We start from the raw sequence: 26,674 nt of genomic DNA on the forward strand, positions 1-26,674 counted from the left end.
ACACACATGGACACACGGACATGCACACACACGGACACACAGTCCCTGTTGCCTTCCCTTGCAGGCCACAGTGAAAATCCTGCCTTTTGGGGCAGCAGGAAGCAACCAGCATCACCACGTCTCACGGCCTTGCCTTTGAGAGAAGCAGGAGGTTGAGAGGAAGTGTTTGTTTTGAAGGGAAAAAATGCATTTAGTTTGGGAAGTGCTGAGCTTGAGCGGCCGGTGGGAGGCTGAGCGGACAAGGGGTCCTCCAAGCCAGGCAGGGAGCTGGGAGGTGGGCCCTCTGCTGGGTTTTGCTTCTGCTATTAATAGAGAAAAGTGGCGCCGACAGGGCTGGGTGTGGGGGCCTGCGGAGCGGTGGGGAGCTCAGAGCCGCTCTGATGGGGTTCAGGGTTCCGGTAGATGGAGCCACGACAGGCCCAACAGCATCCGCTTGCCCCCGCACTTGAACCCCCACTCTGACGTTTCTCCTCCTCCCTCTCTCTCCTCTTTGGGATGGCAGTCTCGGGTCCTTTTCTTTGTCCTTACAAAGAAGCATGTTTTATTGAAAAAGAAGCTACTACACGCCTTCCAGCAGAGCTACAGCCAGAATGGAGGGCCTTGGTTGTTCCATTTTTTGCCCATGTCTTGATAATTTTGCCAGGCAGCAGGACTTTCTGTGAGGCGAGCCGTCTGCAGTGCGTCTCGCGTCTCCTATTGGGACATTGAGGATTGTGGGTGTGAGCTCGGGGGCCTGAGGCCTGGGGCACTGCCGGGCGTGGACGTGGGTCCCAGGATCTCGGCCTGGTGACCCCACTCAGCCTTCAGGGACCCCCATTCTGGGGAAGGGGGAGAGCTCCCCTTAGAGCCTCGGGGGCTGGGAGAGGGCAGTGGGGGGCCCTTAGGTGGCCTCTGGGTGGCACCCCGGGCCCAGCTCACCTGCGGCTTCGCCCGCCGTTCTCTCCTCAGGGAGGAGACCTCTTCGACGCCATCACTTCCACCAACAAGTACACCGAGCGGGACGCCAGCGGGATGCTCTACAACCTCGCGAGCGCCATCAAGTACCTGCACAGCCTCAACATCGTGCACCGCGACATCAAGCCCGAGAACCTGCTGGTAAGAGGCGCCCTGGACACTCGCCAACGGGTGGTGGCATTTCATTCTTACTGTCCAGACTCTTTTCTTTCTTTTCTTTTTTATTTGATCTTAAAGACACATTTCCACCTGAATTCCTAGCAAACACCAACCAGGCCAGGGTGGGAAATAGAAGGCAGGATCCTGGAGCTGGAACCCACACCCGGGGCCCGGGCAGGGCCTGAGGAGACATCTTTCCACCTGTAGTACTTACCTACGGCGTTTTTACGTTGGCAGGTTTTTACTTGGGAATCAAAGGGATCCATTTTAGACTTTACGTCTCAGTAGTATGGTCTGAAATCTAAGACAAATGAATCACACTGGATTTTAAATATAACGTCCCCTAAGCATGAAGTGAAGAGTGATTTTTTTAAAATGAGAGACTCTGTTCAGAGCTCCTTGCCCTGCGTTTCCCGAACCCCATTACCTGTGGGAAACCCGGAGCCTCCCCACGCGGGTGAAAGGGGCTCCTCTCCCAGCTCGTTCGCTAAGGGGGCAGTGCAGGAAAGACTCGAGGCTGAGAGCGGGGCCTGGGGCCCTCGTTGGTAAAAACGGCTGCCACATACATTTTGCCGGTTCTCCAGGCTGGAATTCTCATGAAACTGCCTCGACGTCTCCCCCAAAGATGTTCGTTTTCTTGCTTCCATTATCCCTCCCGAGCACCACGTGTCTTCAGAAACTCGGGCGTCGAGGCTCCTTCTTACGCACGGCTTCTCCGCGTGTGGGCCCGGGGCTCCCTGCTTCGGCGTCAGGCCCAGACGCCTCCTAGAAATGCCTGTTTCTGGGCCTCGCCACAGCCCCACCAAACCAGAACCTGCTGAAGGGCCTGGAAACAGGCATTGAACAGAGCTCGCCCAGGGCTGCAGATGCAGAGACGAGTTCAAGAGCAGACGCGAAACCCAAGTGCGGCCTCACAGGTCGTGGCGGCTGGTAGCTGGTGCTGTCGGGGGCCAGCTGTGCGCTCGGCTTTCACAACGACCCTGTGGGGTGCACGCTGTCGCTGCCCCGCTTCGCAGATCAGGAAACCGGGGTGCTTAGAAGTCAAATGACTCGCCGAGGTTAAATAAGTGGGAGAGCCAAGGCCCCAACTCAGTTCTGACCTATTGCAAGCTCTTAACCACTACGGATTAGGGGGGAGGGGGTTTGGGGTACTCGCTGTGTGCCTGTGCCATGCCAGGGGACCGCGAGATACAGGCCTCCACCGAGTGGATGTTCAAGCAGGAGAGAGCCATTCCGGAAACACCCGGGCGATTAGTCATCTTGCAGCCACCAGCTAATGAAGGCAGCTGAGGTCATGGCTGCGCTCTGACTTAATTACCCCAAATTCCACATCCGGCAGCGGCCTGCACCCCCTCTCCTCCATTAACTGCATCCAGTTCCCTCGTCTGCACTCATTATCCCGTATCCTGAATTATGTAGGACCGTCTCGCAGGAACTGACTTACAGCAGGGCCTTTGTTCAAAAACTTCTCCAAGCTCCAAAAATTCGGTGACTGAAAATTAATGTTCTGCTTCCCTTCCCCCTTCCGCAGTTGATTTGTGAACCCGCTACTCACTCTCTCCTCACCAGAGCCTTAGCTATTTCTGTAAATGCTGTAGATAATTACATAGCAGTGTACTTTTCCCCCCTTTTTTTCCCTTTTTTTCCTTTTTTTTTCTTTTTTTTTTTATTAAATTCAGTTTTATTGAAATACATTCACACACCATACAATCATCCATGATATACAATCCACTGTCCACAGTATGATAACACAGTTATGTGTTCATCACCACAATCTATCTCTGAACATTTTCCTTACATCAGAAAGAACCAGAACAAGAATAAAAAATAAAAGTGAAAAAAGAACACCCAAATCATCCCCCCATCCCACTCTATTTGTCCTTTAGTTTTTATCCCCATTCCTCCATTCATCCATACACTAGATAAAGGGGGTGTGATCCACAGGGTCTTCACAATCACACTGTCACCCCTTGTAATCTACATTATCATATAATTGTCTTCAGGAGTCCAGACTGCTGGGTTGGAGTTTGGTAGTTTCAGGTTTTTACTTCTAGCTATTCCAATACATTAAAGCCTAAGAGGTGTTATTTACATAGTGCATAAGAATGTCCACCAGAGTGACCTCTCGACTCCATTTGAAATCTCTCAGCCACTGAAACTATTTCGTCTCATTTTTCATCCCCCTTTTGGTCAAGAAGATACTCTCAGTCCCACGATTCCGGGTCCACATTCATCCCCAGGAGTCATATTCTGCATTGCCAGGGAGATTTACACCCCGTGGGTTGCACGTAGCGGGGAGGGCAGCAAGTTCACCTGTCGAGATGGCTCAGTTAGAGAGAGGGCCACATCTGAGCAACAAAGAGGTACTCAGGGGGAGACTCTTAGGCACCATTACATACAACTTTAGACTCTCCTTTGTGGTAATGAGCTTCATAAGGGCAAGTCCCATGCTCGAGGGCTCAGCACATCAAACCGCCAGTCCCAGTGTTTGTGACAACATCAACACCAGTCCAGGTGAGGATGTCCAACACATCTGCACCTTCCCCCAGATCCTCAGGGCTGGGGAGGTGGAGGCTGTAAATATATTTTTTATTTACAGCCCAAATTACTCTAGGATGTGTCACTATTTCACTCCAGCCTATACTAACCTACCGTATCTCACTTCCTATTCAAAGTTCCATGCAATTGTGGTGTTTGAACAAATCGACTGTAGAGTTGTACTGTTTAGAAAACCAGACCTGCTTCATTCATATCACTAATTGAAGTCTGCGCTCTTTTTCAGCTTTTTTTTTTTTTTTTTTTTTTTGACAGTGGCTGTATGCACTAATACTGACATTCGTATCTGCCGAGCTCTAGCTCTGAGTTTCAGGTGTCTCAGAGATATGCACTGTTCCAGAGACCAATCAGGTTATACGCTAGGGGATCAGCATCTCAAAGTTTAGAGATAGGCCTTACAATTCAGGGCATAGCACTGTACTTTTATTGAAATTGCAATTTGCAGGATACTGCATAAGGCGTTTGCTCTTTTGAGCATATTTTACTTTAAATTATTCTTAAAAGAAAAAAATCCCGTTCCTTCCTTTTTCCTTTCTTTTCTAATTCCAGAACATGAACTGTATTCCACTGCAGTCATTCATAACATATGCTTAAACTGTCTGTATGAAAATCTAAAGAAATTCAACTCCATTATATTTCTTTATATTTGGGAGAGCAACGTGGCAGGGGTTGGTGAATTTTGCAGGATACGTCTATGACAGGGTGGGATCGGTAGAAGAAGAGAATAAGTTGAACAACATTACGGTGACGTCACTAATTGCGGTTAAGACCTGTTGATTTCACATTTTGTTGGACTTCACGTGGAAATGACAGAAAACCGTCTGGGAGGCACACATCCATGCGCTCAGGACTTACGGTCGGACGGATGACAGTTCAGACCAGCGCTTTGCTCCTCCACCAGCCAGTCTGGTGACCTTGAACAAGTTACTTGACTCCTTTGGGCCTCAAATCCATCATCTTTAATGGGGATTTTATAAGATAAAGAGATGACATACATCTGCTAGTTCACTTCCTCCTTTTTATTCCTCCTTTACTTGCAATAAATATTAAATTATCAACTCTAAAATTAACACTGCTTAACAGTAAAACTGCATATAATAAAAATCATCTTTCATCTCTTTCTGAAATTGTTTAAAAATTTTTCTATTTACCCGTGAATGGGTTTGCCATCTTATGGCAAAGTGTAGAACTATAGACTACTTTTGAAAAATGCTGTGATAAAGTTAATGTGAAGATTTTTTTAAACTTTATCAAAAAATTTAAAAAAAGTCATTTCAAACAAAACAAAGGAATAAGAAAAACAAATATCCTAAAATAACTACATATTGGAAGCAAAGTAGTTATTTTAGGATGTGAAGATTTTGAATCCATTAGCTTACCAGAGAGAAACTTACTGAATAAATTAAAAAGACATCACTTCACACTTTGATTTACTGTTTTATTAAGAGACCTCAGAAACAATTTCCAAATTGTTAGCCTGATAGCAAGTTTTTGCCAACTGAATGTTTGATTAATATTTAGCTAGCAAAGTGTCATTGATTAATGTCTACTTTGGCTGTAGATTTCATTTTGTGTAGTATAATTCTATATATGGAACTTTTTAATTTTTATAGAACAATATAAAAATATTGAAACTTGATCTGAAGGCCCCACATTGATCGTATGTGCAAGTTATTTAACTCTAAATATTTGACAAGGAATAAGCATTTGGTCAGGTTGAAGTATTTTAGCAAGAAAATATGATTTGATTGACAGTCATGTTTCTGGCCACATTCTGGTGCAAACTGGGCATTGACCCAATATAAATTTTTATTATTGTGTTGTTAGCAAGGGTTTCCCCCCAGTTAGTTATGATGGTGATTCTTTTGTGATTTTTTCAAGATTCAGCTGTCTAGTGTGGCATTTGGTGATGGGGTGGATGAGCGAGCAGGTGGGTGGCAGTGGAGCAGGTGAGGGGGGCAGGTGGCGCTGCTTCAGGAGAGAGGATGTTCACCGTGAGAGTCGGAGCCACAGCCTCCTGCGGAAGGACTTGAGGTCCTCAGGACGAACCTGCCTGGCTGGGAAGAAGTAAGCGTTTGTCCCGCTGCACTTGGGCCTGTGGCATCGTGGATGTGTCTGTAGATATCTGCCGCACCCTATGTGCCAGGATCATATATGGGAAAACGAATCTTTTGCTTTAAAACAAAAACAGAAGCAAACAGAAAGCAGCCCAGGGCAGACGCCTGCAATTCATGCACATGGCCACCAGAGGGCGCGGGTGCCCCTCGCTGCGTTCTCCCGGGAGCTGGGCGGGCCTCGGAAACGTGGGCACAGCCCCTGCCTCCTCCAGCGAATTAAAGCCACCTCCTGCAAGAACGTAACTCACACCGCTAGTTTCTATTGGATTCCAGAATTAAACACAGAGTGATTTCCTTGAGATATAAACGTTTTTATGTGTCCCTTGTGTCCCAGTACCCTTTGGAGAAAGCAGCTCCTCCGAGAAACGGCCTCGGGGGTGGACGTGGGTGTTGAGCTGCTCCCTGCCCAGGCGCTCGGCTGGCTCCCAGGTGCCCACCTGAGCGGGCAAGTGCGCCTGCCCCGCTGTCACTCATCGGATCGTAGGGAGCAGTACGCGCTTCCGTTCACCCAGCTGTGCCACCAGCTCTTGGCTTCCGGTTCAGACCAATGTCTCACTCACAGAACGGGTTTCCAACTGCCTCGTCCTCATTCCGAGTGGGCTGGGTTCCGGGGTGCCACGGTGCTCCACGTCGGGAGGTGGGGCATGCACCTGCTGGTGCACCTGCAGTCAGCCCGCGGCTCTGTGATGGGGTCGGCAGGTTGGGAGCACCCAGCGGAGGGGGCAGCCCCTGACCCAGGTCTGCCCCCCCGCCCTCATCAGCATCGGCAGTGGCTCAAGACGAGACGCATTATACCAGGGGCCAGAATTGGGACTCAGAAGGAGCTTTGGGGCTCCAAAAACGTCCAAAATCAGGAAGATGAAACTTAACAAGAGATAAACGAAAATCCCTGTGGAGAAAGTGTTCTGGGCGTGGGTGTTTAATGCTCACTACAGAGAGACAGTAACGAGTAAATGGCCTGACAGCAGGGCGAAGGCTGTTTGCTGACCCTCAGGTCCGTGTGTGGCAGTGTGACGTGATGCCACACATCCTAGTGCAGCCTTACAATTCTTCAACTGAAAGCATGTGTCGTCCTCAGTGGTTTCTCTGCCTCGACCACACCACATAAACCCCAGGGGTCAGCCTCACCCGTCTTGTCGGGGGCCTGAGCCCAGAGAAGGGACGGAGGGAGTGGAGCCGGTGGCTTTCATCAGCTGCATGAGAAGCTGCCGAAAGGAAGGCAGGAGAACCTTTCTGCGCGGAATTCGAGAGCACGGAACGAAAACTAAAGGGGGGGGGCATTAATGGATGAGCAATTTGGGTTAAATGTAAGAAAAGACTCCCCTTAGACCTGATTGACACAGAATGGCAGCTTGAAGTCATGGGAAGTGTGCAAGCGGGAACGGCTTGATCATCTCTCACGTGTGTTTAGAAAAAAATTCTGCTCTCCGAATTTGGATGAAAATTGAGTGAAACTGCAAGAAAAGCAGCCTCTCTCCCACACTGAGGACGGTGGCTGTACGAAGCGTTTTCCTGGTCTTTCCTGGAGGGCTCTTCTCCCAGGACCCGAGATGCCGTCGGGTGGAAGAGGACAAGGATGTGAAGGTGTAGTGGACTTCCCTGTGTGGCCTGTGTCCGTCCACACTGCCGTCTGTCCCCCCTGTCATCGAGGGCATAAATGACACAAGGCGTGTATTTCACTTTTAAACGGCCTGACCTTATTGGACTGGCAGAGACTTAAAATAATTCTGTAGAGTGCTGGGAGAGCTGCGAGAATGCCAGTAGCCTCACGTGCATTAGTGGAAGAGGAACCGGACAGAGGCTTCCTGGAGGCAGTCTGGCGCCATACGGCCGAAGCGTTGAATACCGTGTAGACTGGGACCAGGCGCCTCGGTTTCCCACGGCTGCCGTAGGAAGCTGCGCAGAGCAGGTGGCTGCGAGCATTGGCGGGAGAAGGCTGGGGCCAAGGTGTCGGCAGGGCCCTGCTCCCTCCAGAGACCGCGGACCCTCACGCCAAATAATTCCACGTGGAGAAATGGAATTGGAGGGGGAAATCAGACATGTATGCATAATAAAAATGTCCATTTAGGATAGAGAAAAATGAAATGTATCGCAGACCTTACCCCAGAGCATCGATTCGTAGGTAATGGCGTGATCGGGAGGCCGGAGAACACCCGGGTAGCTCAGGGGCTCCGAGTCAGACACACGGGAGCCTCAGTTCGGCTCTGACGCTTGTTGGCTGTCACCACTGGGCAGGTACTTAATGCCTCTGAGCCCCAGTTTTCCATCTGTAAAACACCCACAAGAGCCCTTAATTATTAGGGTTGTTGTGAATACAAAATGAGACCCTGCGTGTGAAACTCTCAGTGCACTGCCTGGCGTGTCTGCGTGTGAGGAATGGTGGTGCAAGGACTCGTCACCCCATCATGATGTGGCGTCCGTGCAGTGGAATATTCAGCAGGCACCAAAATAAGGCCAGGGATAGATGTTCATTCACTTGGGAAACAGCCAGGATATATTATCCACTGGGGGGAAAAAAGAAAAAAATAGAAAGTTCCGGAAATTCATACCCCAAAGTGTTAACAGTGGTTATTTCTGGATGTCAAGATTATGGGTGAGTTTAATTCTTTTTCCTTATAATTACCTGTCTTTTCTGATTTTTCTACAATGACATATTGTACATTATTCACATGACATAAACATAATACAGTTTTTTAAATTGCAGTGACATTGAGTTCCCACAGCTTTAGCACATTCCTAGGATATGCGATTCCTAATGGGATCGGGAATGGGCATGTTCTGTCTGTCTGCTGCAGCTGCATGCCTTGGAGACAGGTTCACAACTATTTTAAAATGAATATGAGACTCAGGCTTCCGGAAGTTTCCATCCACCCCTGCATCTTCCCAGAAATCCCCAGGGTAGTACTTGAAAACCCGTTTTATTTTTTCTTCTAATGTCATTACCCTTCTTCAGAGATACCCATTTCTGACTTCTGTACCACTTTTATTATTTTCACTATTTCTTTCAACTTTACTTCCATAGAGAGTTTATTTATAAGTATAAAATGGGGATTTTTTTTTTAGCATTTTTTCTTTCTAGGAGGTCTAACTCAAAAGTATGTGGCTCATAACGTGCATTTTGCAAAATAATTCTTTGCTTAAATGTTGCTGTACTTCACTTCCTGAAGATTAAAGCTTGAAATTTAACCCATTTTCTTTAGAAAGGATCATAAAAGCCCAATACCGTGATTTTAAAGGGAATACCATATTTGTGACAAAGTAAATTGACCTGTTTTCCAGGCTTTGTCAGTTGCACGCCACTTTTGCTCAATTCTGTTTTGAGGTGGTTTTTCCCCCCCCTCCCCGTGTCAGCCAGCCCTCAGTGGGTTCCTTGGGTTCCTGACGACTTTGAGGTTGTGTGTGTCCCTGCCCGTCCGTTATCCCCGCCAGCTTTTAGTTCTCTTCCACGGGGAGCTCAGAAACCACTTGCCTGGGTTCAGGTTATCTGTGAACGTTCATAGTATTTTACAGCCACCGGATGCACTTTAGGACGGTATGTTAAATCTTTTATTGTTTCAAATAACTTTTCCAAATGGCCTCAGTTTCCAATCCAAAAGAAATCGGGCATGTGCCCAAACATCAACTGTTCAAGAAGTTACCGTTTGTGCGTAACCCCAAATAAATGAAAAAAGAAACAAAATGAAACCTTTCTTAAAAAAAGAAAAAGAAAAATCCTCTGTAAAAACACCAGTGCGCCAAAATTCCACACGCCTGACCTTTCCCTCTTGCTCTGCTCGGCAGGACATGCCTTCAGCTTTTAATTGGAGCCTTTTTCATAATTGTTGCCATTTAACACATTTAGCCTGTCAAATCATGGGATGTCTTTATAGCCATATAATAAACCCTGGAGAACAACTTCTCCGACTACAGCCATCTGCAGTGATCACAGGGGTAGCTTACAAAATACCGACGTCTTTATGGTAATGGCGTACATATGGCGGCTCAGAATTATGTGTGGCTGCCTTCAATTAGTGTTGTACAATTACACAGTTTTATTGCTTAGTTAAAACAGTGAAAGCACTACATACTGGGTAATTTGCACTAATCCCCGTCTCTTTAATAGCTCCTCAGTGTTTAAAATGTGGAGGAGCCTCTACCATCATTAAAGGGCTTGGGATGATCATTAAATCATATCTCATGTTGGCTTACTCCTTGACTGACGATTCATGTCCTCCCGCTGCACGGGTAGGTTGTGTTTTATAGAGGCTTTAAAAGACGGTTCTAGCAACATGGACTCTTCTAGAAACCCACTTGCTGGATCAAACCGCCGTGCCTTTATCGCAGTCTGCTAACGTCCCTTCCAAAAGCCGGTCTGGCCAAGGGGAAATGCTGAGGAATAATTCAGTGTCAATTCAAGGAGTGACGTAAGCAATGGACTCAGCGTTTTGAGTGTGAACTTGCTGGAAGATTTGCAGCTTCTTAACTTTTAATTAAAAACGTGGTTCAAAGTGAATTTATAGCTCCCATTTGGTTTTGTGAGGGTGTGTGTGTGTGTGTGTGTTTGAAACAGCTGTATGGAGCAATCTGTGATTTTAACAAAGTTTTAATTGCATTTTTAAGGGGCCTCACCCAAGCTCCTCTGACTGACTCAGTGGGCCGGGGGGTGCACCCAGCTCAGCTTGCAGTGGGTGCTGGCTGGGAGGCTCATTGTGACTGTAGTAAAGGGAGCTTTCCCTTGGGCAGAGCGGGCACCCTGGGAAAGAAGCTTCTCTGTCGTTTTCCCAAAGCGTTGACAGAGGAAAAACCCAGAGTAGCCTTGCTTCCTGCCCGGCCTGACAGAGAGTCAGTTCAGCAGAATTCCGAAGCCGAGGCTGGAGGTGCATTCACCTGCAGAAGCATTTCATTGCAGTGTTGCTAATGCACTTGTGTCTAGAAGTGTTTTCAATTACCTGTAATAGACTTTTGCCTCTAAGCCCTTCTCGCCTCTCCTAAGCATCACTTTAACCTCTTTATGTTCATGAAAATTCTAAACTAAAAGCAAAGCGGGGGTGGGGGGTGGGGGTAGTATTGTAGAAGTGATTAAAGAACCACCAGATTAAAAAAGAAGTTTTCAGTCATAGGTTCTCTGTATTTTATTTAAATTAATTTTGCTTATTTTAGAAGTATTGTTACTTTTAGGTAATCCTTATCATCTTTGTTTTAGGTGGTTTTTATAATGCTTTTTTTCTTCATTATTGAAGCATCCAACTGTGTTGTTGAGGTATATTAAGTATAATTGGCATTGGCTTTTGGGAAGTCCTAAAATGTAGATGCTGAAAAGTAAAACCTTTGCTACATGTAAGAGAATTGGGTGACCGTATTCAGAACTTACGATTGGCTCTGCCAGCCTCCGCTTTGTCAGACTCTTGAATGAAGTTTGGTGATGTGGATACAATCTTTAGAAAAAAGCCACAGATCCCTGTATAAGTGGGGTTGTCGCATCGAAATCTGTCCCACATGCAAAGCACACGCCACGGACGCTTGACGTGGCAGAGCTCAGAGTGGTTGCTTTACATTACAGAAGGTCATGGTGACAAGTGGGATTACGGAAGTAAACGATTCTGCCCTGTCTGAGAAATAAACTGGATGATCTACTTATTGTTTCCATCCTGGATTTCTTTTCATGAAAAGCATTTGCTTGTCCTTGGGGTAGCTGGGAAGGCTGCCCTTCTCGGCGCACCGTATAGGAATCCACTTTGCCTGAGAACGGTCGGGCTGGGGTCAGCACTGGGCCTTGTGGCGCCGATGCCTCAGTGACCCTGACTGCAGCCTGTCCGCGGTCACCACGGCTGGACAGCCGCTTCCGGAAGGAGGGAGGACGGCGCCCGTCCTGACGACCAGTGGCCAAACATCCCAAGCGCAGGTGACCCCGCGAGACTTCACCAAAGGCAGCCCTGGCCATGAGCCAGCCCTTGGAGAGAAGACTCCACGTCAACAGTGTGTAGAAAATATTTTTCAAATACATTTTCTGCCCATTAAAGACATTGTTGCTCCAGAGAGGAGTGTCTGCCTGCCTGCCTCGGCCAGACCAGCTAGATCCAAATGGTCACTGGTGCTCCTGCAGCTCCTCTGGCCAAACATCTGCACCTTGTGCTGCTGCAAAGAGGGAAGCTGGTGTCGTTCTGCCAAGGAAGGTGGGCACGGAGGGTGAACGTGAGGGGACGTGCCTTGCTGGGCGGAGGTTCAGCCGCCATAGCCAGTGACTAGTGTCCTGGGGCAGCTGCAGCAGGGCACGCCCGGCCATGCGTCCCGGTGAAGTCCGTCCACGCATCCGGCACACTCCGCCATTTCCTGGGCGTCTCCCCAAGACTGTCCATGCTGGAAACACCAGCCCTTGACTGCGTTTTCTCCTTTATTGTTCTGATCCCAAGAGAGAGCAGCAAATTAGAGTTCTAAATGCACTTTGATCTTTGCTTTGAAATAAAAGAAGTTAGGGTACTTTTTGGAGCAAATCCCTTTGGTTTGGTTGCGAGCTAGAATCGAGTCTGCCGACCTTCCCACAGTCGCACGCAGCCTTTCCTTGATTTGTTGGGTGAAAGGCTTGGAGACTTTAACTGCCTTGGTAAGCAGAGTCTGCACCTGATAAATCTTTCCAGGTAAAATGGAATGTTAATATCGCATTCAATTATTAATAAAAAAAATGTAAATAAATCTTGTTGGAAACTTGCAGCGCTAAAAATAAGGCATTTTAACAAGCAGTGTAGGTTTTTTTGTTAAGTTACCAAAGAGCTGCATTTTTAAAGCTTCTTATGTATTGGAATAAAGAGGTAATTATTTTCTTTTTTTTTTTTTTAAACACTATTAACATTTTAATATGTATTGTTTTAATATATTTAACAGTATTATTAGATATAATTTACATGCAATAAATGCACATATTTAAAGTGTACAATTTGATAAGTTTTGATAGCTGTATATAACCATGAAACATAACCACAGTCAAAATATTGTATTTTCATAAACTGGAGATACTGTATTAGAGAATGGTTACAGTGCACTTTATTATGCAAATCAGTTTTAATTGTAGAAAACATCAAATACAAATAAAGGAGAAAACAAATCTCCCACAACCATGCCACCCACACACACACCCACACTTTGTATTCTTTCAGACTTTTTTCCTTGCACATACATTTTTTTCTTTAATAGCTATTCTTTTCAAACCTATCTTATAGATGCCGTTCTCACTTCCCAAACACAATTTGTTTCAGTAACTGTAGCTGCACCTCAATATTGTAATGCTCAGGTGTCATCCGTGGTAGAACACACCGTAAACTGTTTAACTGATTCCCACTTGCGGGCCGGTCGGCTGCTTTCCAATTTTGCATCAGTCCCCAGAAAGATATTCTAAATGCTTACATCACTGTCTGATTTTTTTTTAATTTATGATAAATACCTTAGATTTAAGCCCCGGTGCCCCTCATTTCTTCAAGAAAGAGCCTTTGAGCCCTGGGTCTGAAGGCACTTGTGCTCCTCACTTCTGTTTCAGGTGTACGAGCACCAAGACGGCAGCAAATCCCTGAAGCTGGGCGACTTCGGCCTGGCCACCATCGTGGACGGCCCCCTGTACACCGTGTGTGGCACCCCGACGTACGTGGCCCCAGAAATCATCGCAGAGACTGGGTAACTGCTTCTCTCCTGTTTCTCTCTTTTAAGTGCCTCTGCGTGGAGAAAACGAGGCTTCTCCAAGAGTGACCGAGCTAGTGCGCTGGGCCCACGTGGACGGAATCAGCCGTCAGCTTGCTTTCACTCTGTTGGGTTTTTTTTTTAACTCTTACGGTGGGACCATTTTCTGTTTTTCCAATCACGCTGCCAATTACTGGAGTCTTGCTTAAGGCTTCCATTTGGCCTCCATTAGAGGTGAAAGAGCAGTTGTTAACCCCAGAGTGGAAAATATTCTGACTAATAGAAAGACATACCATGATGAGAATTAACTCGCCTTTGGAGAGAAAAGAAACAGACACTGGTTATTTCTCTTATTGCCCTTCCTTTCCATCCCTGCTCCCATCCTGACTGCCTTGGAGACACATTGATCTTTCTGCGGAGTATGAAACCCGGGAACCTGCTGGCTTCTCTGTGCAGACCCCCACGCCCACCCCAGAGAAAGTGGGAGCAGAGGGGCTCTCTGATGTTACTGGGGACCTGCTCTGTGCCAGGCCCTGAGCTTATTTAATCTAATTCCTCCTCCTCCCCGAGGCGCTGTTGGTCCCAGTTTGCACAGATGGCTTAAGTACCAGGTAGGCTCACGCCCAGTTAGCGGCTGAGGCAGGACTTGAACTCAGGTCTGCCTGAGTGAAAGCCTCGTTTAGAAGAGAGCCCTGTTTCTTACCAAGGACCATTGGCCCTGCTCTGAGGTGCAGTGTGTGAACACCGGGCCTGGGGAGGGTGGGTGGCGAGGGGCCCCAGCCCTGCTTTTCCTTCCTGTTGGTGTATCGGCCCACAGCTGGTGGTCTTGGTTGTCCCCTCCATGTGGCCAGTTAGAGATAGTTTTTCTGCTTGTTCCATAGACTAGATCAGATGTGAAGGGATCCCAGAAGGAAACTCAAAGGTGAGGGGTGAGGTTTTGTCCACCTTGAGTTGGGAGCCCACATCTGTGGCCATGCCTGACATCCAGGATGGTGCTGCCTCGGCCACAACCACCTTTTCTCTTCCACCTGGAAAGGGTGGGAGGGAGGGCCTGCTGGGAGGGAGTCCTGGGGGCGGAAAGAGGATTTGATTTGGCTCTCGGTTGGGGCCCAACCCTGCCCCTCCCTCATTGTGTGACCTTGGGCAGAATTACCAACCACTCTGAACCTCGGTTTTCTCTTCTGTAGAATGGGCAAGACTACAGAAGACAAAATAAGATAAAGTATGTCAATGCTTTATACATCAGAAAATGTTCTAATGTAATTATTAGTATTTCTATAAGATTAAGGCGTTAGATAGTTTCAAGGGTCTTTTCCTGTCTCAAAATTTAGATGGCTCCAGCAAGCCTTTTGGCTGGAACCCCTCACTTACTGACACTGTGTGAGCCTGAGCCGGCATTACTGCGATTTTTATTTGCCTGCCTTAGAGAGTCCCCACCCCCACCCCCGTTCTTTCCTTGAACTCTGTCTAGCTGGTGGGTTTTAGTTTAGCTTTCGTGTGGGAGTTTTCCTTTTTTGATTTGGAGTAGAGGGTCGTCAGTCCCTCTGGGCCCCTGAACTTGTCTGACTCCAGCGTCACTTCCCTTCCAGGTACGGCCTCAAGGTGGACACGTGGGCGGCCGGTGTGATCACCTACATCCTGCTGTGCGGCTTCCCTCCCTTCCGTGGGTACGGGCGGCCGCTCGCTCGGCTCCAGCAAAGCCTTTCTCCGCCCCTGAGGAGCCCACGGGCCCTTCCTGCTCGGAGAGCAACCGAGGGAGAGCATAATGAGACCTCTGCTTGCCGCGCCTGTTGTTTCCCCGTTGTGCGTGCTAATTTACATGCCTCCCGTAGCCTCCCGCGTACGATTTCAGAACTCATCCTTTCTTAGTTACCAACACGGTTCCATACCGACCTTTGGAATTGCTTGAGAACACGTGTTTTGCACGTTTACGGGAAGGAAGGGCCCCCGGCCCAGGGGAAAGCGGCGGCACACGCTGAGCTGACGGTGTGGTGCTCTCTCCCCCGTGTTGTTCCTCCAAGCAGGAGCGGCGATGGCCAGGAGGTGCTTTTCGATCAGATTTTGATGGGGCAAGTGGAGTTTCCTTCTCCATACTGGGATAACGTGTCCGATTCTGCAAAGGTAGGTTTCCGGCACCTTCCGCTTCCTGTGAGTCTGCGTGTCTTCATGGAGATGCTGATTCGCAGTCAGTGTCTGCAAAGACACAAATGATGTCAGGCATGATTGTTTTGGTTGTATTTACTAGATTTTCAAAGATTTCATTAGTGTCCTCAAGCCCTCTGTTCAGAGCCCCCAGCAAGCCCCCAGCCCCTCACCTCCCTGACCCCGTCTCCCCACCTTGGCATCCGAGTGACGCTGCTGTAGGCTCCTGGCCGAGCCCTGCCCTTGGCAGGCCTGAACCCCCAGATGTCCGAGTGGCCACTCCTCCTCCTCTCTCACATCTTGCTGGGTGTCATCTCCGTGAAACCTTCCCTGGCCACCCTGTTTAAAGCTGCAGCCCTTAAACCCCACCTGGCTTTCCTTATCCTCCTTGCCTGAGTTATTTGTCTCCACAGCACTGCACCTTTATGTCTATCTGGTATACCATCTATCCACATGTCCACATCTGTCTATTTACAGATCATAGATAGATGATAGATAGATAGATGGATAGATAGATGGATGTAGAAAAGTAAATAAATCTTACTTAACTCATTTTCTCTCTCCCCACTGGAACACAAATGCCATGAGAAAAGGAACTTTTGTCTGTTTGTTCATTACTGTATCATCAGCACCTACAATAGTGACCTAGTACATAATTGGTGCTCAGCTTATATTGAATAAGTGAATGAGCAAATCAGTCAGTCACCAATCAAAGTGAAGAAAGCTCAGAGTTCGTTGAAATGATCAAGAAAGACTTCGTGGGGAAGCTACGATTTGAGTTGGACCTTGAAATAGGGCCAGGAGTTAGAGACAGACAGGAACAAGGCATGTGGTTCTTGTCCTTTAACCTAAAAGATCAGCCTCTAAGGAAGTGTAAAACCCTTACGCTAAGATGTGAGTAGACCTTGGGGGAAAAAAGATAAACTTTAAAACTAATCCCTTTCACTCTTACGTCTCCAAACACTGACTTAAACTGTTGCAAGTTTGATGTTGAGAAATAATTATCTTTTAGTTGTCGGGCTCATATGCCTTTTCTTTTGCTGAAACCATTTGAAACGCGGCTCCTCAGGCCTGGCCACTTTCCATAGAAAACGATGCGTGTTGGCCCCAAGTCTTTAATTTCCTTCAGCTGTGCAGGAATCTGCCCATGGACTTAGGAGAATGTGGGAAATTTAGGGAAGTGTCCGTGGAGAGCCACAGAAGTCAGAGGCGATGGGACTGTGCAGCTGCCAGCGCCTCCCCCCGTTTCCCGAGGCCGCCATGACAGTCCACGAACGACGTGGCTTAAACCAACAGAAAGTCACCCTCTCCCCGTTCTAAAGGCCAGACGCCCAAGACCAAGGTGTCGGCCAAGCCATGCGCCCTGTGAGGTCCTAGGGACGCGTCTGCCCCGTGCCTCCCTCCTGGCTTCCGGGAGCTTCCGGGAGCTTCCGGCAGTCCGTGGCGTTGCTTGGCTTCCAGCTTCGTCGCCGCAGTCTCTGCTCCCAGCTCACCTGGCCTCCTCCCGGCCCCTCTGGGCCTCTGTTCTCCCCACCTGCGAGCACCCAGCCATACTGGGTAAGGGCCCCCTATCCAGTGGGACCTCTTCAACTTAACTGATTCCACCTGCAACGACCCTATTTCCAAATAAATCACATCCGAGGTACGTTCTAGGCCGGCTCACAGCCCGGTCTCTCCCTAACCCGAGGGTTGGCGCGGTGCCAGGCGAGGACCCCCACCCCCTACCCCCACCACCCCGGTGTGTGGCATCGTGCATAGTAGTTGCTTTAATACATATCCCAACCCAGGTCAGAATGTGAAGGAGGAAATCCAGGAGCCAGTCCCGGGGTCAGTGGCATCCTGGGCTCACGCCTGGCGCCCGAGAGACTGGGTAGAGCACACCTGGAGACAGCACCACCTGGGCCCTGCAGAGCCGGGTGGAGAGATGCTGACGGACGCCCAAGACCCAGGCCAGCTTCCAGGGCCACGCCAGGTCTCCCGTGGGCAGGATTCATTAACTTCAGAACTGCCGGATACTTTCTCTCTCAGTAGTTCTGCTCTCTCTGTATTGATTGGTCTGGAAAATTTTTAAACAATTTTAACACATTCCCTTGGAATTCTTTGGCCGCTAAGGAATAGTTCTCTTTACTTTGCCAACTACCTGTTGGCAATTCCATTTGCAAGTCATAGTTATGTCCTCCATTCCTTTCTTTCATACCAAAACATGCCATCTTGCAGTTAGGAAAAAATTCATTTTTCCTTTCAGTTGGCTAAATGAATATTTAATTAAAATATTTTTTAATTATATTAAACTAATTTAGTAACCTTTTTAAAATGCAAAATCTTCGGCAAAGAAAGGAATATTGATTCTTTAGCTTACATAATTTGTGTCTGTTCTACTAAAAACTTAAATATATTTTAATGCTAATTTCATTTTATTTTTTCCCCTTTGTTTTGTTCTATCAACTGTAAGCTATATATTTGCAATTCCAAATGCTCGCCCTTTCCTTTAACTTTTGAAGGTGTTATCCAGGTAGCAATTGATAAGTGAGTTGAGATAGTTAAGAAGCTTTAGAGCTTTCACAGATGCGTTTTTGAACTACCGAGAGCTGATGCACTTTGCACACCCGGCTGCCCCCTCACGAGTGTGATCACTGGACTCCGCTGTCCCCCGCAGGAGCTCATCAACATGATGCTGTTGGTGGACGTCGACCAGCGGTTCTCGGCCGTGCAGGTCCTGGAGCACCCCTGGGTCAACGTGAGTGACTTCCTCCCCTCTCTGCTCACGCGGAACGGTCCTTTTTAAAATTGTTGGCGGATTTCCAAAGGATGCCGCCTTTGGAAAGTGTTTTGTGTTTGCTCCTCCCACTCCTGTAGCCCGGGACGGGGCACAGGCTGTCAGGCTGGCCCCATGAGGGCACCTGACGTCTCGTGATGGACATCCCCTCTCATGGCCTCTCGCAGAGCGTTCCGTGGGGCTGGCCTCTAGCTGGGAGGTGGCCGTGCTGGCCGGGCCGTCCCCTCCGTCCCCCAAGCCTCCATTCCTTGTCCAGGTGAAGGCAGATTCATCACCCATGAGACAGAGCAGAGCCAGGCCAGCTCTGCCCCCAGAAGTGCAGGCAACCAGGGCCCCAGCTCAGCCTCGGGGGTTATTCCAGAACAGTTGCCTGGAGAGCCTGTGGAAATGCAGGTCCAGATGCTCCGCGTTTCTGAAAGCTCCCAGGCACTGCCGCCGCTGCTCTTTGAAAAAGCGGGTCTGAGGATACACTCCTTCCACCATGAAGCAGTTCTCCAGAGCCGTCATTTATTTTTTAAGCCTTTATAGCTCTACAACTGATTGATGATAGGATTTGTCCTAGTAATAATAATAGTTTGTATTTATAGTGGCTGTCTGCCCAGCACTGTTTTAACTTGACACATCTGAACCTTCCATGCATTAACTGATCGCGTTCTTCCCATCAACCCGTCACCCAGGTACAGTTGTTGTCCCCACAGGGGAGGATCCTGGAGCTCTGTAACTAGAATAATATATTTGGGTACAGATATGGGCAGAGACGGGCCTGGACAAGCAGAAAATCGTTAGCTCGTTGACATAAATTCCACCAGCCTCCCTACTGCTTTGAATGATCTGGTCGTAAATTAGGCAACAAAATGTTGTTCCACTTGCAGAGCTGTCACCTTGGTGATGAGTCAAGTGATGTTTTTTCCAGAATATTTAATGATTGGGCGTAAGATCTGGCTGAAAAGCCAGTGTTGGGATAGCCTGCATGGTGGGGTGACCAGAGTCTGTCGTCTGCTCCCGTCCTGCAGCCTCATGGCTGTGGCTGGACCTCAGCTGTCTGCACACCTGAACTTGACCTCTCACGCCCCATGGGGGGCTGTGGAGACCAGATGTTATCACAGATAGGTGTAGTGAGCGGGTGCAGATGTGCAGCAAGGGCCATGTTGACTGTCCCCAGCTGGCGTGCGGATGTGCATGGATGGTGACCCCCTCAGCCCTCGGGAGAGTGGGGTGGGGGCCACCAGTGGGCACTTCCAGCTTCAGGGAGCCGCGCCATTAGCCCCGGGTCCAAGTGCCAAACGAAAACTCTCCTTTTCCATGAACGGGGAAAGCTTAGGGTGCTTCTCATTTAAGACTGATTAGAAGCCTACAGATTGGCAGGGTGGGAATTGTTGCACCCACTTTACAGGTGAGGAGACTGAGGCTCCGGTGGGCGATTTGCCAAAAGCAGCCACTGTGGTGACCGAGCCGGAACGTGCGCCAGGCATTCCCACCACAGCCTGCGTCTCCCCTCCCGCTGTCGCGTGTGAAAGCAGGGCGAATGTGGTAAAGGAGCGTGGCATGCGCCTTGCCGTCGTGGGGCTGGTCACTAAGCCAACCTAGCAAGGTCAGCTGGCCCAGGAGGCGGTGTCTTTGCCGTGGGGGTGCAGGTGCAAGGGGCCCCCGCCAGCTGCGGCTGTCTGGCCGTCCCTTGGTGGCGGCGGTCGGTTCTGACTGGGTCTGCATGCCGAGTCAAGCCCATGGGGGAGCTCGTCAGATGGTGCATTAGTTAAGCCCTGCGAAGACTGAGACGGGACCACACGGAAGAAGCCGGAAAAATGCAAGTTTGAGATGCGGCCTTTGAAGGCCCATAAAGAGCCCTGGAGGAAAGAGATTCACAGGTGGCAGACAGCCACGTTACACCTCTCAGTGTCACTGGAGGGCCACTGCCTGCCGGGTCTGCGGTCGGGAGAGAACCCAAGGGGCTCGGCCCTGCAGCAGCGGGGTCTGAGGCAGCCGCAGTTCCCGCCGTGGGCAGAGGACGTGCCAAGCCAGCGGCCTCAGCAGCGTGCGTGCAGCTGTGCCGTGCAATCACTTCATGAACACGAGCGCGTTTGCCCGTGTACATGAGGGGGCTGGGATGCCACTGGAGAAAGCATCATCTGACTCCCGATTCCCAATGAAAATGCTGCATACCGACAAGACTCCAGCTCAGCCTGGTCAAGAAACTGAGTTACGTCCTCCAGCTCTTAGCTGTGGAAACCGAGGCTGCCCATTTACCAAGGGCAGTGCAGCCCCACCTCGGCCGTAGCTGTCCGCGTCCTCGATTGTTGCCCGTGTTTTCACACGTGGTCCCACTTTGCTGGGGAGTTAGATTCCGTGGCTGAGTTCTGTTGGGATTTTAGCCCGCCCTCTCAGCTTCCCTAGAAACAGTTCCCGAAAGCAAGGGTGACATTTAAGTAATCATCTAGGAGATGTAAAACTAAAATTACCCTTTATATAATTCAGACAGACCGTAGAGTCTACAGAGGAAGTAGACTGGCTTTGGCAAAAACGTTTTTAAACTTGATGTATAAAGCAATTGCTTAACTTTCAGAATTCTGTTTATGTTGTAACTAAATCTGAAAACTGATTATTTTCTTTGTATCAAAATTAAAGAATGAAAAAAAAGGGTAGGCTTTCTTGGCCAGAGTTGAGTATTAGTTGCAGTCCCCAAGTGCAACAAATGAACAACCAAGCAATCAAAATAAATAAATTGGGAATTGAAAGGGAAGTCCATTCAACAAGACATTTTGCATTTGGCAGTCAAATCACACCCAATCACCACAGTGGACCAGAGGAGGAAAGTAATAATAATAATTATTGTAAACCCCAAGGAAGTAGTTAAAAAGCCCTTCCTGTGCTCTCGTTTGCTCAAATTCTCTCTGCTGCTTGTGCAGTGACCTCCTCACCTGGCACGTTTGGAAACAAAAAGGCAATCTCTTAGGAAACAGAGAGTTCCACTCCTCTTCGTGGAGCGTCCTCGAGGCTCACGGTTATTTTTCGTGCCCTGCTCTCCTCGGCGCGCCCGGCCCCGGCCCCGTCACAGTGGCAGCGTCTCCCTGAGCCTAGTCAACAAGGGCAGCCCCGGTTTGCAGCCATCGCCTCGGAGAGGATCATAGAGATTTCTGGAACAAGCTCCAGCTCACCCTCCGGTGCAAGCGTGATTTCACCTGGTTGAACCCGTGTTCCCCCCATGAAAGAGAGTTGATAGAGCCCCCCTCTCAGGCGTCTGTGACAATGGGGGAGATCGTCTGTTGGCAGGGCCTGAGAGGACACCTCGCAGGTGCTTAAATATTTGATGACTTTGCGTCTGAGCGAGGCAGCAGCTCTGTCATCTGTTGCTGTGGGCTGACGAGATGCAAACTGCAATCAGTGAAGCTTGATTAAGGAGGAAACCACCTCCCACCCCATCCAAAATGGGAACCATCTTGTGTGCTGCAGGCTCCATGTAAATTTCACCTGGGTCCTCAGTCAGTTGTGTTCTCCAATTCATGGCCACTTCCTTTAACGTAGCTGCAAACCACCAACAGGAACTGTCCCAGCTTGGTTTCTTCTCTACCTTATTACCCGTCGAGTGGAGAACTATATGGTTTAGGCACATATAACATGGGGATGGAATAGGGAAAAATATATCTCAATTCCAAGAAGTGGGGAGAAGTCTGAACCAATGTTCCCCCAAATGATGCTTTCCTAATAGAAAACGTAGGTCAGAGATCAGTTCACAAGCTTAATTGACATTCCCAAGAAGGTCCCTCTGAGTGCTGTAACTCCACAAACCTAGGTCTCACCTCCAATTATCTCCCCAAATTCCCTGATGAGGAGACTGAGGTTCAAAGGGGGCTCCAGCACTGACTTCAGTGAGGTCTCCAGAAAGGCCCAACGCCTGGTTTCGGCCCTAGAGATTCCTGATTTAATTGGTCAGGGGCTGGGATCTGGGCCTCAGGACCCAAAGCTTCCAGATGATTGTGATATTAAACCAAGACGGAGAACCACATCCCCTGGTGGAAAGAAGTCAAGTGTAGTTGTTTGGCCTATTCAGGTGTCCCTCTCACCTCCTCGGCCTTAGGATTTTATCTTACTCCCTTCATGCCACCTCCCTTCTCTTTGAAAAAGACACCACTGAGCCGAGGTACTGAAAAAGAAAAAACAAAACAAAACAAAAAAAAAACAACAAGGTTGAAGACAAACCAAGGCCTACTAATCTACCAGATGGTCCATGCTGATTAACAAAAATCAGCCCCAGACAAAAACATGTAAGACTTCACCGTGTGCTGGCAGAACTTGTTAGAAATTTAGAGAACCCCAAAGAAACCAGGATAATTAAAGCCACATATCTGTGTTCATAGATTGCAAATGATGGCATTAGGCAACTTCTCCTCTCCTTGCTCCAGCATAGATCTCGATTCGCTTTGCGTTTTCTCCCCTAGTGCAGTCTGATTTGTCAACACAGGATGCATAAGGCCAGGCCGAAGGGCGACAGGCAAAGGGCGAAGGGGCCGACCGTGGGCACAGCTGGAAATGGTTGAGCAGCAATGAGCGGCAGTGCCCTGGGATGCCAAGGGGAGCTGCGACTGAGGAGTGTGCTAATGAACTTGGATCTGTTTAAAACTAAATCGGAATGTTCTGGTAGGAGACCACTCAAGACTGCCACGCGTCTCGTAAATTTGCAGTTATTATTAAGAATAGAGCCTGGCAGTGGACGGACTGAAAACCAGAGCCGTGATTGAAAAACAAAAATCTGTGAGGGGAGGAGGATTTACTAAAGCAAGATCCCAGGGAAGGTGTCCCCAGAGCAGAGGGGGAGCCCCCCTGCTCCTGAGCGCCCCCACTTCTGCACCCAGCTGGCCCCCTGGGGAGGGAGAGCAGGAGGCCAGGGCCCCAGCAGACAGCTGTGAGAGCTCATTTTCCATTTTGCAAGCTAATTTTTTTCTTGTCAGTTGCAATGTTCTGCCAAATGGTGGATGGGAGTTTCCAAATCAAAAACCACTAACCTCAAACCACAACCAGCCTGTGTCAGACTTCGGGAACTACTCCCAAACCAGAACGCTGGTAACACGACTCAATCTGTAACATGCTGCCAGGTTTGTAACATTTAGAAAATTCATAGCACATTTTTGGCACATGATCTATTCGAATAATGGCGATAAAGATGTAAATATAAAAATGCATGTTTTTTGGCCCTATTTATTTTATTGATGCAAGGCAGTAAGTTTAACCAAATCTCCATCATCAATCAGTGCAGCCCAGGTACAGATTAGGTTCCCACAAAGCCAGTTGTTAATGTCTTTAATCCAATTATGCTCCAATCCTTAGGAATGTTACGTAGAGATGCAGCGTGCAGACTGTTTAGATGCAGTGATGTGAGGGCTGTTGGGGTTTTTTTTTAGCCCAAATCTTCTCCAGCTGAGACACCTTATTTTGTTGGGGAAAACATCCTGGAATATTTTAAGATTTATGGAGTCGAAAGTGTCCCTGACAAATTGGGAGGGTCGTTTCATTTCTTTCATTGCTTCAACGTGAGCAAACCCGAGGGCCACTCCAACCTGCGCTAGAATTAAAACCGGGGCCTGAGCCCCCACCCCCAGATGGGTGCTGGGTGACCAGCCCGAGATAAGGAAGTCCCTGTGGGGGTGGCTGGAAAGCAAACTCTTAGCTCAAGAACGGCGGGGGGTGTGGGAGCAGGTAAAGGAAATTTCTGGCAGCTGCGGCAGTAGTGGGGCCCTGAGAAAGGAGTGGAATTGTGCAGCGAGGGGTAAGTTAAGCAGGGGCTGCTTCTGTGGACACCTGCGATTTGGTTGCTGCACGCTGAGCGCCGTCTCTGCAAGTCACAGGGCCACGTCCGCTTGGCTGGTGTCGGCCAGGCCTTCCAGCGCCGCGGCCGCCCCTCAGGGCCCAGGGCCCAGCCCCGAGAGGTCCCTGCCACGTCCGGAAGAACAGACTCCCAGCCTCCGCTCGACAGGGACGCTTCCAACTTTGTCCACCTGGGCCCCGAACGGCTGGCTTCCCCTTGTTGACGTCCACATGACTCCCAGGCTCCACCAAGTCCGCCCGAATGTTCCGGGTTTTCTTGGCCCTTGACTTGATCTGACTGCTCACCATCGTGCTCCTTTCAGTGTGGAAAAGCAGATTCTTTCTGCCCTTTCATTTCACACCCTGGAGCCTTCTGTGGCCCAGTGCCAGGCTGGTGAATCCCCTCCAATGATGACTAACCCCAGGGGTTCAGCCTCAACTCGGTCTCCTTCTAGCCGGGGACCCTGCGTGAGTTCCTTTACCTGGATGGGCCTCAGTTTGCTCGTCTGCCAAATGGGGTAACGGCTGGGTAAGGGGGTCTGAGGACGGGGGTGTTCGGATGCGTCACCTTCCCTCCCTTTCACTTCTGACTCCCCTCCCCTTCCCATCACTTCCCCGCCCTCGTCCATCCTCATCTGTTCTCTCCTTACTTCATCTTGCTGCAGAGAAGGGGGGACCTACACCTCCTCGGGGCAACTGCTTCATCGCCACCTCCGCCCCTGCCCCTCGCACCCACCTGCCCTCCTCCCGCCCCAGCCCTCCCTCCGCTCCCCCCTCTCCTGGGAGTGCAGGCGTGCCCGGGTGTCCTTAGTCCTGAAGAGAAAAACCTTCCCCCAGCCTGCTTCCCGACTGCGTTTTTAAAACTATTTTATAATCTAAAGCTCATGAACATGCCTCTGCCCGGAGTAGACTGGAACCGAAGACGTGCACGTCTTGTGCCCAACGAGGCACCACTGCGTCCATCTGTCCTTGCGGGCAGAACCTCAGGTTGCGCAGGCAGGACTCCAACGTTTCCAAGACTTACAGCAAAGGCACCGAGGTCACTCGGTCCCTGTCCAATGTTTAAATTCTCTCAGAAAGCCTAACTTAAATTCCAAGGGCCTGTTGTTTCACCCACCACGAGAAGGTATTTTGCACACACCACTGAATTCACCCCCTAGTTAAAGCTCGGCCACAGAACCCTGGTTATTGGGGAGCGTCGTCCGCCGCCTCCTTCCCTTGCAGGGTTGGGAACCCGCTGAGGGGAGGAAGGCTGGTGCTTCACTCCCTGCACTTCCATCCCTCATATTCCAAAGCTCCGCTTTATTCCCCACTGAGATGCAGGCCCAATCCCGGATCTTTCCTGAACCATCCTTTTCTGCTTCTTGCTCTCTCTCCACCATTCCTCTCTCCCATCAGCTGTTAACTGGAGATTGAGATAACCTGGTTAGCTCGTGGTTTTGCAAACATGCTTCCTGCTTGCACATGTCTATGCACCAAAATATCATCTTCCCGCCTCTCTGCCTGTGAAAACAGTACGTCATTAGGGACCTGTCAATCCCACATCCCCATGGGATCTGCTCTGACTGGTCACCGCTGAGATGCTCCGCTTCCCCTGGGTGCTTCGGGGTTCCTGGCTGAGCTGGGAGGACGTGCCACCTTGGGCAGCCCTCTCTCGCCTCGTTGACTTGCTCTGGTGGTTGACGTTGGATGTGCAGCCGTGTCTCCTGGGTGCCCTGCAGAGCTCTGGTGAGGGGTCCTCTCTTCCTCCTCCCGCTGCCCCCCGTACTCTGCAGCTCTTTGCACAGGAGCCCCCGTGGTTGCTGCTTCTGTCCCCTCCTAGGTGCCATCCTGCTCTTCCCTCACTGACCGTCACTTTATTTCTGACCCTTCCCATGTTACAGAAATGTTATTTTTAGTTATGAGTTTACTCCGCATGGTTGGAAAACTCCTTGGTTTCAGATGTGATCCAAGAATGGATTCTGCTTAATTGGGAGGGGGGGGAAGAGTCTTGGAACCGATCATTTGGACCCAATTTTGGAAGAAAAAGGGGGACCACAAGGTCGGTGAGAGCAGAGCCCGTGCCTGTGCTTGCTCTCCGTCATGCCCCCACCGTGCCTGCCCCGCTGCGGACATGCAGCTGAGGTGGAAGCACGAATGGCCAAATGCTGCAAGAAGGAGTAAACCCCCCGTGGAGGAGCAGCTCCTGCAAGGCAGCAGCAGGGTCATTCTCCCGCGTGGGACCAAGACATCACGTGAAAAATGACAACGAGGAGGGAGAGAGGGAGAGTGGTGACGGGCGTTGAAGGTCTTGCCTGAATTTTAGTTGTAACAGATAGGAGCACTTTATCATCCGTGCATCCACCTGCTGATTCCGCCTCCACCACGTGCCAAGGCCGTCTGCCGAGACCTGGGGCTTTGATCGTGAGCCAAACACAGTCTTTGGCTCCAAAGAATGTGTAGTCTTTTCGCTGTGAGCTACGAGGTGGTGGCACATCTTCCGGTACTGGGTGGTGGTGTTCTGTGTCGTGCGAGGGAGCGTGACGTCTGC

The 26,674-nt window shown here is 49.5% G+C and overlaps 1 protein-coding gene across 7 annotated transcripts in view; it reads left to right on the plus strand.

Moving 5' to 3' along the window:
* DCLK1 (doublecortin like kinase 1) overlaps positions 1–26,674 on the plus strand; it is a 321,432-nt gene that overhangs the window by 269,222 nt on the left and 25,536 nt on the right. For all 7 annotated transcript variants that reach the window (XM_037800056.1, XM_037800057.1, XM_037800058.1 and 4 more), the window contains 5 exons: positions 949–1,095; positions 13,294–13,427; positions 15,020–15,097; positions 15,455–15,551; positions 18,229–18,309. In XM_037800056.1, the coding sequence (XP_037655984.1) occupies positions 949–1,095; positions 13,294–13,427; positions 15,020–15,097; positions 15,455–15,551; positions 18,229–18,309 (537 nt within the window). The remainder of the gene's footprint in view (positions 1–948; positions 1,096–13,293; positions 13,428–15,019; positions 15,098–15,454; positions 15,552–18,228; positions 18,310–26,674) is intronic.

The sequence above is a fragment of the Choloepus didactylus genome, chromosome 12 (assembly GCF_015220235.1).
Source record: "Choloepus didactylus isolate mChoDid1 chromosome 12, mChoDid1.pri, whole genome shotgun sequence".
Classification (NCBI taxonomy): domain Eukaryota; kingdom Metazoa; phylum Chordata; class Mammalia; order Pilosa; family Megalonychidae; genus Choloepus; species Choloepus didactylus.